Below are 16,257 nucleotides of genomic sequence, written 5' to 3' on the forward strand. Positions count from 1 at the left end.
TCTGGCCTTGCAGGAATAGGCCTTGGGTTACTGATAGTGCTTCTGTCTTCCTCTTGTGCAGTTAGAGGAGGTCTGAAGATGTGGCCTCCTTGACTTTTTAGCAATTGCATTGGGCAAATTTGCTGCAAAAGACGTCTTTAAAGTGTTGAAAAGCAAAGAAGTCACTTTCAAGACTAAGATGTGCCTGACCAAACTCATGGTATTTTCAATAGCCACTAATGTATGTGAGAGCCAGACAGTGAATAAGACCAAAGAAGAATTGATGCTTTAGAATTGTGGGGTTGGTAAAGAATATTGAAGCTACCATGGACTGCTAGAAGAATGAAATTGTCTTGGAGGAAGTACAGCCTGAATGTTTTACTGAAGCGAAAATAGCTAGACTGTTTCTCATACTTTGGCCATGTTGTTACATGGGACCAGTCCCTAGAGAAGGATATCATGCTGGGTAAAGTGGAGGGTTAGCAAAAAAGGGAAGACTCTCAATGAGATGAATTGACACAGTGGCTGCAATGATGGGCTCAAATATGGCAAGGATTGTGAGGACGGCACAGGACCAGGCAGTGTTTCATTTTCTTCTGTGTAGTGTGCCTATGAGTCAGAACCAACCTGACAGCATCAAACATTTTTGTGTTAGTCACAATCCTATCCAATTCCTTTAAAAATGCTCAAGCTGAAACCCAGAGAGGTGGAATATTCTGGCTGCAGTGTGACTAAGTGGCAATTTGTTGGGGACAGAAAGAGGTTTATCATATATTCCCTTTAGACTTTCCTTTTTTTTTTTAAAACCCATAAAAATATGGGTATAAAGACCATGTAAGTTCTAGTCCTTTCTCATACTGACATTTTGTGGTATATACACATTTAAAAAATCTCATGAAAAATCTAGTTGAAATGCATGCAGATGAATATAATACATGATTATTACCTGTAGAACCCAAGCAAATTGATTATTTTTAAAAGAATTGTTCAGAATAATGGGTTTAGCATGTTCCCTTTGTTATTTCTAAGGAAGAAACTAAAAGGATAAATCCTTTTCATTGCCTTCCTTGCTTTTTCAAATGCAAGAATGACTAAAGGATATTGTTTCCTCTGAGAGCTGCCTTCTATACTTTTTCAAGTACTTTTCAAGCACTTTGAAAACCTTTTCTTTGCCTTGACTCTTTTCCTTACCATAAGAGCACTAAAAAGAATAGTTCCAAGACACAGACTGTAATTTTGCCAATGTTGCCCTGACTGAAAAAAAAAAGAAAAAAATTGTGCATACTTAAAATGCACGGTATTAGCCATATCAGACTGAGGAGGTGAAGCCTCAGACTACTGATGGGAATAGAGATGTCAGTAAGCCCATCTTCAGAGAGATTAATTTTAATATGATATTTTAAATATTCAGATATTTTGGTAATGGAAATATAGTATATTTTCTGTTTGAAAGCAGAATGTTTATTCTACATGCACAAAAAATTACTGACAGCAGATGGACCACACTTGAATAGATGGAATACAAAAATGTGGTTTATCATTAGTAGATTGATCATTAGTATTTTTTATGATCACTCCCCGTTCAAACATTGTGATACTTTTTGGTATACAAAAAAGTAAATAAACCAAACTTCTTTTTGCTTACAATGCACCCACATAAATAATATGCACATGCATATAATATGCACAGTGCATAGTGCTGAGGTTGTACGGTTTGCAGAAGTTGTATACCACATGTTATTTGCGTAAAAATACAGTGCACGAGTTGGAATGAACTCGAGGACAACAACAAACTATGCAGTTTGCTTTCCTCTCAGTATCAATCAGTCTTTTTTTTTTCCTAGTGGGGAGGGCAGTAGAGGGCAAAGAAAGAGGGCAGAAGTTGAATACACCATCAGTTGTCCCTTCTGCCCTTAACCGAAGGTCAAGCCAAACTTGGCATATTTTGATACCTCAAATTTTAGAGGATAAGGGACATAGAGTAACTTGGTTATTGGAAGCATGGATGAAGAGAGACTCCATTCTGTGTCAGGAGGCAATTTGTGGTAATCAATACCTTTCTTAAATTCTATTTGCTGTTTTCATTGTGAGACACATAGTTCATGTTTTTAGATATGGTTCTGTTGACTTCTTTTGGGAGGGTAATATCATTTTCAATGCCATCTTCCTGGGTGATGGATACTATAACCTATTTTCTTAATGAAATTAACTTTCAACTAAATTATTGTCATCATTCTTAGAACTCAGTGCTAAATTATGCTAATTGTTTTACACTTGGTGTTTCACTTCTCAGTGTCATTTTCTTTTTACTTTAATCCTCTACATTTATTTTGCTTATTATAAGCATCAGTGATATTTTATTTCAAGGCTTAATTTCTTGCAATGACAAAAATAATTTATTCAGAATATGTTCTTCTACCACGATATTTTTGGAAAATTGTTTAGGACTTCATTTTGCTTTCTATCTGGATAAACTTCTTGTGCTTTCCCATATTAACAACTTCTGGGATCACTTTTATTACTTTTCTTCCTTTGGTACCACTCTTAGCTCATGAACTCACTATCACAGTAGGCCTGTTCCTTAACAATGTTCACTAATCCTTCTATCCAACTTAGTTTACATTATATTTTTTGTATCATTTTATATATCACTAACAAAAATGCCAGTATTTAATTTTATAATTAGTTCAAACACTAGAAACATGTTTAAGTGGCAGAATGAAAAAGAATAATCAAGTTTCAACAATGCAATAAAACTATTGTCTTGAACAGAAGAGAACTAGATGGAGAGTTGTCTTACTAGAAAAACATATCAAGAACTATGTTGAAAATTAATATTACACACATGCCCATCGAAAAAAGAAAAATCTACCCAAGCATACATTTGAAACTTTATTGCTATTGGAGTATTGGAAATTTTTAATCTTTAATTGAAAACTAAATTATAATAGTTTTGTTTTCCAATTTTTGTTTTAGGTATGATCTTAAAAGTTCTTTAATATTATCTTGAAAAGGATTTTCTTTTTTTATACATAGAACTTACTTAAGCATGGATTCTGTGGAAAGACAAGATATCCTTGTGTCTACAGATATAGGCCAAATGTGTTTATACATAAAATTTGGAAATATACAAATTTGATGTACTATCCTATGCTGTATTTTCCACCAAAAGAATATCAGAAAGTTACTGATAATATGCATTCCAATTTTAGTGACCAAAAAATTTATTTATTGGGAGTTGGGAGGTACAGTCAGCCAACTGGAGGGAGGTAACAAATAAAGGAATAAGGATAAGCACTGGTAGGTAGTGGATAAGGGACTTGACTGCTAACTGGAAGGTCAGCAATTCAAACCCACCAGCTGCTCCACGGATGGAAGACTGGGTGATCCACTTCCATAAAGATTTACAGCCTTGGAAACCTATGAGTTGGAAATGACTTGATGGCAGTGAGTTTGGTTGGTTTTTTCAGTATACATTCATGCAGTAAATATTTGTTGACTGAATGGAAACAATGCACCAGTAACAATTCTAAATAACCACGAAGTGAACCTGTGTTTACAACACTCAAGAAGTTTGATCATTCATTAGAATAAATCGAATCACTCATTAAGTGATTAGTTCAAAGACTTTGTTTTTTCTTTTTACTGAATGAAGACAAATTCCCATAATGTTAACTTATGATACTCTTTTCAAAACAAGTTGATCATTCATTGGAATGGGTCAATTTCACAAATTTTCAGTCTATTCCTTTGTTTTTTCTTTTTACTGAATGAAGACAAATTCCCATAATGTTAACTTATGATACTCTTTTCAAAACAAGTTGATCATTCATTGGAATGGGTCAATTTCACAAATTTTCAGTCTATTCATGCTCACTAAAATCATTTAAAATGAAAGTTACATGCCAACTGACCAAACTGCATAGGCTACAAGAAACTTTGGTGCAGTGAATTACTGGTATTGCTCTCCTAACCATAGTCTTTGTGATTCCCACCAAATGACTGGATGGGACTATGCAAATGTAAGGTTCTTGTGCCCCACCAAGGAGGCTGGATACCTTGCTAATAATGTAAATAAGGTACATGGCACCCTTGTTGGGGTGGGACCATGGAAATAAGCTGTATAGAACTCTCATGTGGGGATTGGTCAATTTTTGCCATTCCACTAAGCTTACCCCAGAGGCAGAAAAGGGGGATCTCACTACCATCAAGACAGAAGAAAAAGCAGGCGTGGAGCACATCCTTGGACCCCAGATCCTTGTGCTGGTCCTCTGTGACACAAGGGAAAGAAATGTGTAACATTTTTGCTGAGATGGTAGCAAGCTGGCATCAGAAGATGGAGCAGAACCAAGATACTGGCATGAGACAGAGTAGGGGCTTCCTAGGCCATGGAGCAAGAAGGCTGAGTTTCTTAGGGTCAGAGACTTCCTGGCAGAGTGGGGTGCCTCTTTGGGCACAGATCAGCAAAAATAAAAGAGCTTTGTAACACTGGTCCACACGGGGCGGAGGCCAATGCCAGAGAAAAGCTTGTCAGTGACATGGCTGAGAAGAAGCTGTCCTGATTGAGTAACTATTCTGACTTGTTTCTGATCCTGAATTGTAACCTGTTATTTCCCTAATAAACTCCATTATTGTGAGTACTGTCTGTGAGCTCTGTGTGGTCATTGCAATGAATTATTGAACCCAGCAGAGAAGTAGAGAATGTCCTGGGAGGGATGTTTGGTGTTAGAACCGGCAAAAGGGTTGGAGGATGTTGGCACATCTGACCTCTGCATCATAAGATCACCTTTGGGCTGCTGCAGCTGATGGCGATTCTGTCTACCACTCATGAAGGTGGAGGAAGTTAGAGGATGCTTATCAACTTCCTTTGTACAAACTGCTTTACAGATATATTGATATGTTTGTACAATGCTCATAAATTTTATTTCCAAAAAGCCAGATCTGGAAAGTGAAATAAGATATTGTCTTGGACCCTTAGTTCTGTTTGATTGAGCATCTCAGTCTTTACAATTCTTAATTAATACACTGCAACACAAATGCAAATTATTGTGGTTGGAGAGTTGTTTATGTAAATTGTAAATCCCTGCTGTTCTACTACTTTGTTTTTTTTAATGTTGAAATCTCAGTGTAATCTAAGTTGAGATTCAATGTGAATTAAAATAAATATCTTTGTAGAGCAAATTATGTGTTAGTGTAGTGAGATTTCTGTAAGTCTCACTCTTAGAATTGTTCGTTGAATTTCAAATAAAAATAGATAAAAAGAACCTTCACTTATTAGATGTGGGCACTGTGTGGAAATTGTAAAGAAAAATATAATCAAATTCTTATTACACACAAAATATTATGTGTTTCAATAAGACTTTAAAAACATAAGAATAAGGATCCCTAAAGAATTATCAGGAGAGATTTTAAGGGCACATGATTAATTTTAAAAAATGATTAAATATTAAAGGTAAGCTAAAATATTTATGGCATATAATAGTTGTAAATCATAACCATAATGTAAACAGCAGGATTTTGATTCTAGGAATAATTTAATTTTATCGTGCTTAAATTGTTTTACCAAGGTATGACGTAAATGTCCCTGGTAAAGGACTGTATAACTACACTCTGACCTAGATGAATATTTGAATCTACATTCAATAAATCATTTCATTACTTTAAAAAAGTTGTTAAATCATTATGCATAAAAGTATAACTTTTGAAGGTATCTAAAATTGAAAACCTGGCTTTATTGTGTCTTTTTCTTTGTAACCTCACCTAACTTCCTATATTACTTTCCTCCTATGTAAATGAAAATAGTGCCCAATTTTTAGGGTTATTGGGAAGACTAAATGAGATAACTAATGTAAATTGCTTTACACAATATGTGGCATATAAAATATGTTCAACATATGGCATCTATTATTATTGCTTGCTATTGTTGTTATTGTTTAAGGAGCTCTAGTGGCATAGTGCCTAGGACATTTGACTACTAACCAGAAGGTTTGCTGTTCAAACCCACCAGCCACTCCATGCAAAGAAGACTGGGCAATCTACTTCTGTAAAGATTTACTGCCTCAGAAACCCAAAGGGGGTCACTATGAGTCCAAATCAACTCGATGGCAATGACTTGTTCTGTTTTGTTTTGTTTTTAATTGTTGTTAGGGTAAGTCAAGTCAGTTCCAACTCATGGCAACCTTATGTACAATAGAACAAAACATCCTGGTCATCCACCATCCTCATAATCTCAAAACTATGTTTGAGCCCATTATTGTAGATACTGTGTCAGTCCATCTCTTTGAGGGTCTTCCTCTTTTTCCCTGACCTGCCTTATCAAGCATGAAGTCTTACTCCAGGGATTAATCCCTCTGGATCACATGTCCAAAACACATGACATGAAGTCTTACCATCCTCTCTTCTCAGGAGCATATTGGCTGTTCTTCTAACACATACTTGTTTGTTCTTCTGGCAGTACATGGTCTATTCAATATTCTCTTCCAACACCATGATTCAGATGCATCAATTCTTCCTCTGTATTCCATATTCATTGTCCAGCTATTATATGCATATGAGGCAATTGAAAATACAATGGCTTGAGTCAGGCTCAACTTAGTCTTCAAATTGACATCTTTGCTCTTTTACACTCGCAAGAAGATTTGCCCAATGTAATACATTATTTGATTTCTCGACTGCTGCTTCTGTGGGCATTGATTGTGGATCAAAGTAAAATGAAATCCTGACAATCTTTTCTCCATTTATCGTGATGTTGCTTATTGGTCCAGTTGTGAAGATTTGTGATTTCTTGATGTTGAGGTGTAATTCATACTGAAGGTGGTAAATGCTTACTTCATCAGTAAGTGCATCAAGTCATCTTCACTTTCAGCAAGCAATGTTGTGACATCTGTATATAGTAGATTGTTAATGAGTTTTCCTCCAGTCTTGATGCTGTGTTCTTCTTCATATAGTCTGTCTTCTCAGATTATTTGCTCAGCATACAGATGGAATAAGTATGGTGCAAAAATACAACCCTTGTACACTCCCTTCCTGATTTTAAAGCATGCAATATCCGCTTGTTCTGTTTGAATAACAGCCTCCTATGTATGGTTTCCTCGTGAGCCCAACTAAGTGTTCTGGAATTCCTCTTCTTTGCAATTAAATCCATAATTTGTTATGAGCTACACAGTCAAAAGCCTTTGCATGGTTACTAAAACACAGGTAAATATCTCTCTGGTATTCTCTGCTTTCGGCTAAGATCCATCTGCATCAGCAATGATTTTCCTCACTCCACATCCTCTTATGAATCCAACTTAAATTACTGGAAATTCCCTGTGGATATTCTGCTGCAACCGTTTTTTGGATTGTCTTCAGAAAAATTTTACTTACATGTTATATTAATAATATTGTTACATAATTGCTGCATTCTGTTGGATCACTTTTCTTTGGAATGGGCTTAATAGGAATCTCTCCAGCTAGAAGTTGGGCAGTTTTTTGACCAGGTAACTGTCTTCCAATTTTTTTTGACAAAGAGGAGTGAGCACTTCTAGTATTGCATTTGTTTGTTGAAGCATCTCAGTTGGTATTCCCTCAGTTGCTGGAGCCTCATCCTTTACTAAGTGCCTTCAGTGCACTTTTGACTTCTTTCTTCAGTACCTTTAGTTATTGATCATATGCTGCCTCCTGAAATGGTTGAGCATTGTCCAGTTGTTTTTAGTTCAATGACTCTGTGTATTCTTTGTCTTCTTTTGATGCTTTCTTCATCATTCATTTTTTTTTTTTTTTGCCCATAGAATCCTGCAACATTGCAACTCAAGACTTGATTTTTTTCTTCAGTTCTTTCAGCTTGAGAAATGCTGAGTGTGTTCTTCCCTTTTGGTTTTCTAACTCAAACTCTTTTCTGAGTTAATTATCATATTTTGCTTTGTCTTCTCAAACCACCTTTTTACATATGTCCAGCTCTTTTGCTTCATTATTTCTTCCTTTCACTTTAGCTACTCTATGTTTAAGAACAAGTTTCCAAGTCTTTTCTGACATCCGTTTTTATCTTTTTCTTCTCTTCTCTGTGTTTTTAATGATCCTTTGCTCTTCTTCATGTATGATGTCCTTGATGTCATCCTACGAGATGTCTCAAAAAACAACAACAAAAAAAAACTCACTGCTGTTGAATCAATTCTGACTCATAGTGACCCCTCCTTGGGTTTCTGAAGTGTTATCTCTATTGCCCAGTCTTCCTTCTGAAGAGTGGTTGGTGGGTTTGAATCGCCAGCTTTCTGGTTAGCAGTCAAATGCCTTAGGCACTATGCCACCAGAGCTCCTAATTGGAATTTAAATTTCTAGGCCCTTGTTTTTCATTTGTCTTTCTTCTTTATTAAATTTGATAAAAAAAAATCCTATGCATTAATATTTTCAGAAAGATAAAAAGGAAAACCAACTGAAAATTAAAATAGTTTGAATATTTTTTCTTTCTCTAGTTTAATAAGTCTATTGGTGATAATTAATCCCAGTATAACCTTAGAATCCAGGATAATATTTTGTCATTTCATGAAAATCCATGCTAATCTAAAGCAAATAAATACATGTTCTTCAATGACCATGAATTACATTATGTAAACTACAATAAGATCCCACTACCATCGAGTTGATTCTGACTCATAGCAACCCTATCGTCAGACTAAAACTGCTGTACATGGTTTCCAAGGCTATAAATCTTTACAGAAGCAGATTGCCTCAGTTTTCTTCCACAGATAAGCTGGTAGGTTTGGACCACCAACATTTTGATTAACAGCCCAATGCTTTAGCCATAACACCACCAGAGCTCCTTAAACTACAGTATACTTGCAAATCTATGAATAATATATTCTAAGACACAATGAAATTGCCTACTGCTTCATATTTATAAATATGTTTTGTTTCTTGCATCAAATTGATCTTAAGTGATCTTGCTCCTAACCTACTTCTTAGTTGTCTATGCTTGTACTCTGTTTGCTGACTCACATTAGGCTGTGATTATTAACAGCAAGCCTACAATCAACAATGTCACTCTTCCATAATTAAGCCTTCTTTTTCATCTTGAATCCTGTGATATGAGAGTTTGAAAAACCATCCAGGTTATATAGTTTTCTATGTAAATGTATGATTTTTCTCTCTAGGTATCAATTCTCTTATACTTTTCTAACCATTTGCTTATAACTCCTGAAAGATCTTTTCCAGTCATATAGTCTGCTGTCATTGAACCTCCCATAAATATTTCTAGACTACCTCCTCTTTGTCAGATAGTGTCTTCAGAAATGGGAATAAATAATGAAACAGATATAGTTTCTAGTTTCTTGGCACTTGCTATCAAAAGGAAAAGTTAGAAAAACTATCAGCCAATTGCTATATTGAGTGAAAATTTGAATGATATGAAATACTGAAAAATGCTAAAGGATTATATAATCTTAATCCTTGGGTGGGGGATAATCTCACAACATATCCTAAAGCCAGTGACCTATAAGATCTGACAGAAAAGAAGTCTAAGAAGCCTTTAAGGAGGTGGAAAGATATCCAGTGAGTGTAAGAACTCACAGCCAAGATGGCATTTTGTCCATGTGTTACTGAAAGCCATTGAGTAAGCTAGAACATAAAATTTGAATAAACCAAAAAAAAAAAAAAAAAAAACTCACTGCCATTGAGTCGGATCTGACTCATAGCAATGCCTCCTTGGATTTCCAAGGCAGTATCACTATGGAAGTAGATTGCCCAACCTTTCTTCCAAGGAGTGACTGGTGGGTTTGAACTGCCAGCCTTCTGGTTAGCAGTCAAATGCCTTAAGCACTACACCACAAAAATGTGAGTGAAGATTATTGTTGTCATTGTCATTGCATAATGAGTGCTTAATATATGTCACCTTTTACAATGTAAATATAATATAAATTGGGTATTATCTGTATTTTATGTAAGAACAACATGAACCACAAGATAGGCAACTTATGCAAAGTTATATTACCAGTAAGTAAAAACTAGCAGAAGTAGGGCTCATCCTAGACCTTTCAGAAATCTGTAAAGAAATATACTTCTAAAAACAATTTCTCATATAAACTACTTATACACAATTCTTTATCCCATTGTTTGTTTTAGAGGAATCTGGAACCTGGGGAAAAAGAATAGGACAGTGTAAATAAAAGGTTGTTGCAAGTCTTCAAGAAACAAATTTATATAATATGACTCACACAACATCTTAGGGAGATGTAGTAGTCCAGGTGGTGAAATGGTAGAGTGCTCAGCTGCAAGCTAGAATGTCAGCATTTGGAACCCACCAACTTCTCCATAGGAAAAAAGATCTAGAAATCTGCTCCCATAAAGTTTGCAGCATAGAAAACCTTGTGGGGCAGTTCTACTTTGTCATATAAGGTCTATAAGTTGGAATCGACTCCACTACATACAACAACAACAGCAAACAACAACAACAAAAACATTATCCCCATCAAAGAGCTGATTCTGACTCATACTGACCCTGTAGGACAGAGTGGAACTGGCCCCATAGCGTTTACAAGGCTTTAAATCTTTAGGAGGCAGACTGCCTCATCTCTCTCTCACAGAGCACCTGATGGGTTCAAACTGCCAATCTTTGGTTAGCCCCTGAATGCCTTAACCACTGTACCGTCAGAGCTCCTTAACAAGAGCACAGCATCTAGTATATTGAGAGATCTTAATAAATGATTGGTATTTTATTGTTGTTATTGTATTCTTCCTTTTTTTTTTGTCTCCTTTAATTAGATAAAATTATCTATCAGAGACTTTTTTGCCAATATTTAATATATTGAACCAAGATCAATGAATATTTTCTGACTGAATGAATGAATTCATTTTAGATGTTGAAAGGTCCCAAAACATGAGAATGCCAAGATATTAAATAGATACTTTATTTTCCCCTAAATCACATTTCTCTCAAGAATCCCATTTCTGTGCATTTCCTGCCACCCTATGCTTATATGACATCAACTTTTCACTGATTTGTTTTACCTCTCTCTTGAGAAAGACATTTTGTACCATTTGAAGAAATCTTTGAAACATTTTCAGGGAACTTAAGCCTTTGTTTTCAATATGATTTACAGTTTTTGCACCCTTTTCCCAGAAATGCCTTCCCCCATATTCTGTACATACTCAGAATAGCCTTCTTCTTATTAAAGTTGTACCACCCAGTATTCCCTATCCTATTCCTGTGCTTGCTTTTTCACCCTTCAAAATTATATGTTCTTTGCCTATCTCCCTATAAAACATGAGTTTCATTAGGGTGAAAATGTTTGCCTTTTTCCTTCATTGTGTATCTTTAATCCCTGATGATCATCAAGGCTAAGGAATATTTGTGAAATAAATTCCTCAGTGTTTTCTTGGGAAAACAGTTTCCCAAAGACCAGAAGGTAGGAGAGGATTTGTTGCAAGACAGGGTAGAAACCCAGAGAAAGTCTGGTAGAAAAACAAAATGAAGGCTACAGAATTTTCCAGACTGAAAGACCAAGGCCACCAGTTGTCTGCTTTATAAGATCAGAGCATGTTACAGGCTGATAAGAGCCAAAATAACATGATACAGCAAGGACAAGAATGAAACTTGGAGGTTTGACTTGGAAATATAATCAGTTTGAGAGTTTAGAAACAGTAGACCAATATATCTGAACATTGATGATTGTTGTGGTTCTCTAGTGCTACTGTAACAGAAAATACCACAAAGGATGGTCTTAGGAAACAGGGACTTTTACAGTTTAGGAGGCTAGAAGTCCAAGTTCAAAGTGCCACCTCTAGGGGCTGAGTGAAGGCCCTTCAACCTTGGGCTTCAGCTCTGCCTCTTGTTCCTCGCCGACTGATGCTGGAGGCTTCTGTTAACTCAGGCAGCTGCTGACTGCTGAGGCTGACCAACCCAAGGTCAACAAATAAAATGGCACAGTTCCAAGATTACCAAACAACATGACAGGTCATTAGTTCAAGTCTAGAGACAGTTCCAAGATCAGCAGGAAACATGGCAAGCTGCTAAATGAAGACTTGGCCACATGCAGGGTCCAAGTGTGCCAAAAAGCTGGATATTTTTCTCAATAATTCTTCTTATATATGGGAAACAGACCACATCCCCAATGCTGCTACTCAGCTGCTCTAGTAGATTCCACTGTGGAGTTGATTACCAGTCTCATAATGGGGATTACTATATCCAGCTGCCCAGCCACTCAAAACCGGGCCCAGCGAAGTTGTTACACACCTTAACTACCATAATGATAAATCACAAAGAACAAATAAGAGTCCAGACCAACCATAAAACCTAGGATTTTAGTTGAAACATTTTGTTATTCCCTTATAATTCTTTTGTTTCTCCCAGACGCTTTTTCCACGGTGATATTAAATGTACAGTACTAGAGACACAATGATGCTGTCTAACATCAGTGCTTATGCCCTTGTTCTTCTACACACCTGCAACATCTCCCATTCTCTGTCTGATAAATTCTTACACATTCTCCAAAATCCCCATGTAGATACTAGATACATTATGGTGCCTCCTGCGTCACCTGCTTTATTTTCAAGGAGAGTTTAGTTGCAAGTGACAGAAACCCAATTCAAACTAATTTGAGCACAGAGGGAGATATTTTGGATGATGTTACTGAAATGCCAGAATAGAAATAATTTTCAATTTCCAGAATTAGGAGTAGAAGTGATTCATCAGGGCTCCATATGCATGCTTTCTCAGTGAGGAAGAACTGATGGCTAAGAGCATTCTGATCACATAAGTAGAAAGAGAACATCTTTCCCTGTAGCTCTGTCAGAAACATTTCAGGAAGCATTCTGATTCCCCTGGCTCAAATCACAGCCTACTTGTTTGCCATAGAGAAGGAAAATTTCGCAATGAAAATATAAGATGCTGTTACAAAAAGAAAAACAAAGGATAATGGATACACTTAAATAAATTTCAACACATACTTAGTTCATAAGCTAATATGATTGTGGAACAACCATCTTGACCATCATTCAATGGACTTTCAATGTGTTGATAACACCCTGAAAATGTATGCAAACCTGAATATATGTGAATTACTCCAGAGAAGTCCATACTTTTGTGATGTACAAAAGATTCCAGGTGAATTCCAGGTGGAAAAGTGAAGAGAAAATGTTCCTCTCTCCTCCCAATCTTTTTTCTGTTATTTTATGTTGTCCAGTCATTTCCAACTCATAATGACCCTCTAAGACAGAGTAGAACTGCCCCTTAGGGTTTCCAGGGCTGTAATCTTTATGGATGCAACTGCCACATCTTTCTCCCACAGAGCAGGTGACAGAACACAAAGGCAAGTGCAAAGCCATGGAAGAAGGTGTTACAAAGTAGAAAGTAAAGCTAACTTATAGTTAATTTCTCTCAGCAATTCATCTTTACCTATGTTTAATCACTTCTCAAACATGAGTCATAATATCTATTGCAGATAAAAATAGTTTAGCACAGGATTTGGCACATAGTAGACTTTCAGTACTTTCTTGGTGCCTCAGAATAAAAGTCTGGCAATCTACTGCTGAAAAAACAGCCATTGAAAACCCTACTGAGCACAGTTCTATTCTGCATCACATTCAGTCACCTTGAATTGTAATTGACTACGCAGCAACAGTTTGTCCTCGCATATCTGTTAAGTCTGATGTTGTCTTCATGGAATGTTGGCAGGCATTAAGCTCTAGCTGGATTATTTAACAAATTTATAACAAAACTTTATTATATATAAATGATTTATTATTTCATGGGGAAAATAAGGTGTTAATAATGGAATATTAAAATTATATAACCAGAAACACTCATTATTGTTGTTGTTCCTTTGATATAATACATATCTATGTTAACTAACATAAGGGGAATATTTCTGAAAGTTCTTGAATATTTTAAATTTTTATCCTTTGTTTTCTAAATTAATTGTGTTTAAATCCTTTGTTTTTCCATTTCCATTCATCATTAATTCAACACGTTTATTAAATATCCCACACATAATAATATCATGTGCTACTTCATATGCAAATCTTTTTAATAAAACCTTTCATTACAAATTATTTTACCATGATATATTATTAGAATTTCTGCTTACCAAATAAATAAACAAATTAAGTAGGTAAATAAAGCAACAAAATACTAGATTTTAACGAATGTTACCCATGCAAAAATAAGCAGGACTTTAATGTGTTGATAACACCCTGATAACAAGTTGATAACAAGTGTTTGATAGCTAAGTACACTCTATCAGAAGAGTGGTTTTCAGATGAGTTTTTAAAACTGAGATTGTGTTAGCTATGTTTCAAGCTGGGGACAATGGTCAGGAAGAGGAAAATCAAATTCAACATCAAAGAAGGTGGTATGTTGGAGGATCAAATCATGTAGGATATTATAGAACTTGTTAAGAAATGTGAATTTATGCTGTGTTGGGAAGAAGGAGCTTCTTATGTCACAATGCCTAAGGCATTTGACTGCTAACCAGAAGGTTGGCAGTTCAAACCCACTAGCAGCTCTGCAGAAGGAAGATAGGGCAGACTGCTTTTGTAAAGCTTACTGCCTTGGAAACCCAATGGGGGTTATTATGAGTCAGAATTGACTCAATGGCAGAGGGTATGTTAAGTTGGGAAGAAACAGCTGCAAACATTCACTAGCCAGAATGCTTCTTAGAAGCAAGAATGGCCAGACTTCGACTCACCTACTTTGGTCATGTTGTCAGAAGAGACCAGTCCCTGGAGAAGGATGTCATGCTTGGTAAAGTGGAGGGTCAGCAGAAAAAGGGAAGACTGTCAAGGAGATGGATTGGCAGGGTGGCAATGATGGACTCAAGCATATTAAGGATTGTGAGGATGGTGCAGGACCGGGCAGTATTTCTTTCTGTCGTACACATGGCTGCTGTGAGTCAGAGCCGACTTGACAGCACCTAGCAACAAGTGGGGAAAATATTGAAGTGATATAGCAAGCCAAGGAATGCCATGATAGAACATAAGTTTTAAGAGATGAATCTAACCGCTTTGTGAACACAAGAGAAAGAAGAGTATTTACATAGTTTGTCTTCATTATGTGGTGATTTGCCTTTAAGAAATTGTACAGTAAATGTATGGAAGTTGTACGGTATGACAGATGCTTGAGTTGATATGCAAGATCAGCTGATCTCATGAACACAGCTTGGTGCATCTGGTGTCTTTCATGTATTTGATGATTATTGGTCTATGTTATAGATTCTGTATCATAATTTCAACATAGTTGAATTAAAACAATACTACTCAGTATTTATTATATATTAAATATAGACATTGTTTTCCCTAGAAAGACTACTGGCTCAATATCTGAGTTGATAATATAATAAAATTTGCTGTGAAATAAATATTTTGTGATGAATATAATGTAAAATATTTTCAAAATATTTCATAGGTAGTGTAAATGTATAGATAAAAAATATATTCTTTTAAAAATGTCAAAAGAGTGAAACCCTTTTCTTCACTCTGTATATTATTACTAACATCAGTTATATTAAAACTGCCTATGAACCTGTTTTTAACTTGAATCATTCACATCTGTATAATTGAGCAGAAAGTTCACTAGAATGAATTGTTCCCTGATATATATAGATATATATAGATAGATAGATATATATAGATATCTATATAGATAGATATCTATATATATATATAAGTTAAGTCTGGACTAGGAATCCTAAGATAAGGCCTATTGTTGTTGTTGTCGGAAGGAAGATGGGGCAATCTACTTCCGTAGTGATACTGCCTCGGAAACCCAAGGAGGGGTCGCTATGAGTCGGGGCCGACTCGACGGCAAACAACAACAACAGATATATATATATATTAAGTTTGGACTAGGAATCCTAAGATAAGGCCTATTAGAATAGATATTATGATTCCTATAAATGATATTCAAATATTAAACCAAGTTTTAATGACTTTTTGAAATAATATTAAAATTCCTCTTTATGTACTGATCACTTCTTAGTATTCCTTATTTCTTAACATTAAATTTTATTTTATTTTTTAATTTATGCTCTATTTTAGGTTCTAAAGGCACCATGTTTTTATTTTGCAGATTGTTGCATTACGCGAACAAAATGTTCATATTCAAAGGAAAATGGTATCCAGTGAGGGATCCACAGAGTCAGAACATCTTGAAGGGATTGAGCCCAGTCAGAAAGTCCATGAAAAGGTAGGGTACACACAGCATATTCTTCCATGGACATTTTTACTTATGCCATTTGACAGTAATGTGATATAGGGAATCCATTCAATAGATATTTAAATTTTTTACTTTGTTTGCTAAAGAATTGTGAT

General features: G+C 35.7%; 1 protein-coding gene across 1 annotated transcript in view; it reads left to right on the forward strand.

Moving 5' to 3' along the window:
- Positions 1 to 16,257, forward strand: part of PPFIA2 (PTPRF interacting protein alpha 2) — a 643,396-nt gene that overhangs the window by 461,674 nt on the left and 165,465 nt on the right. The window contains exon 6 of the mRNA XM_007953155.2: positions 16,016 to 16,132. Within this exon, the coding sequence (XP_007951346.1) occupies positions 16,016 to 16,132 (117 nt within the window). The remainder of the gene's footprint in view (positions 1 to 16,015; positions 16,133 to 16,257) is intronic.

The sequence above is a fragment of the Orycteropus afer genome, unplaced genomic scaffold (assembly GCF_000298275.1).
Source record: "Orycteropus afer afer isolate SDZICR_OR568_19922 unplaced genomic scaffold, OryAfe1.0 scaffold00375, whole genome shotgun sequence".
Classification (NCBI taxonomy): Eukaryota; Metazoa; Chordata; class Mammalia; order Tubulidentata; family Orycteropodidae; genus Orycteropus; species Orycteropus afer.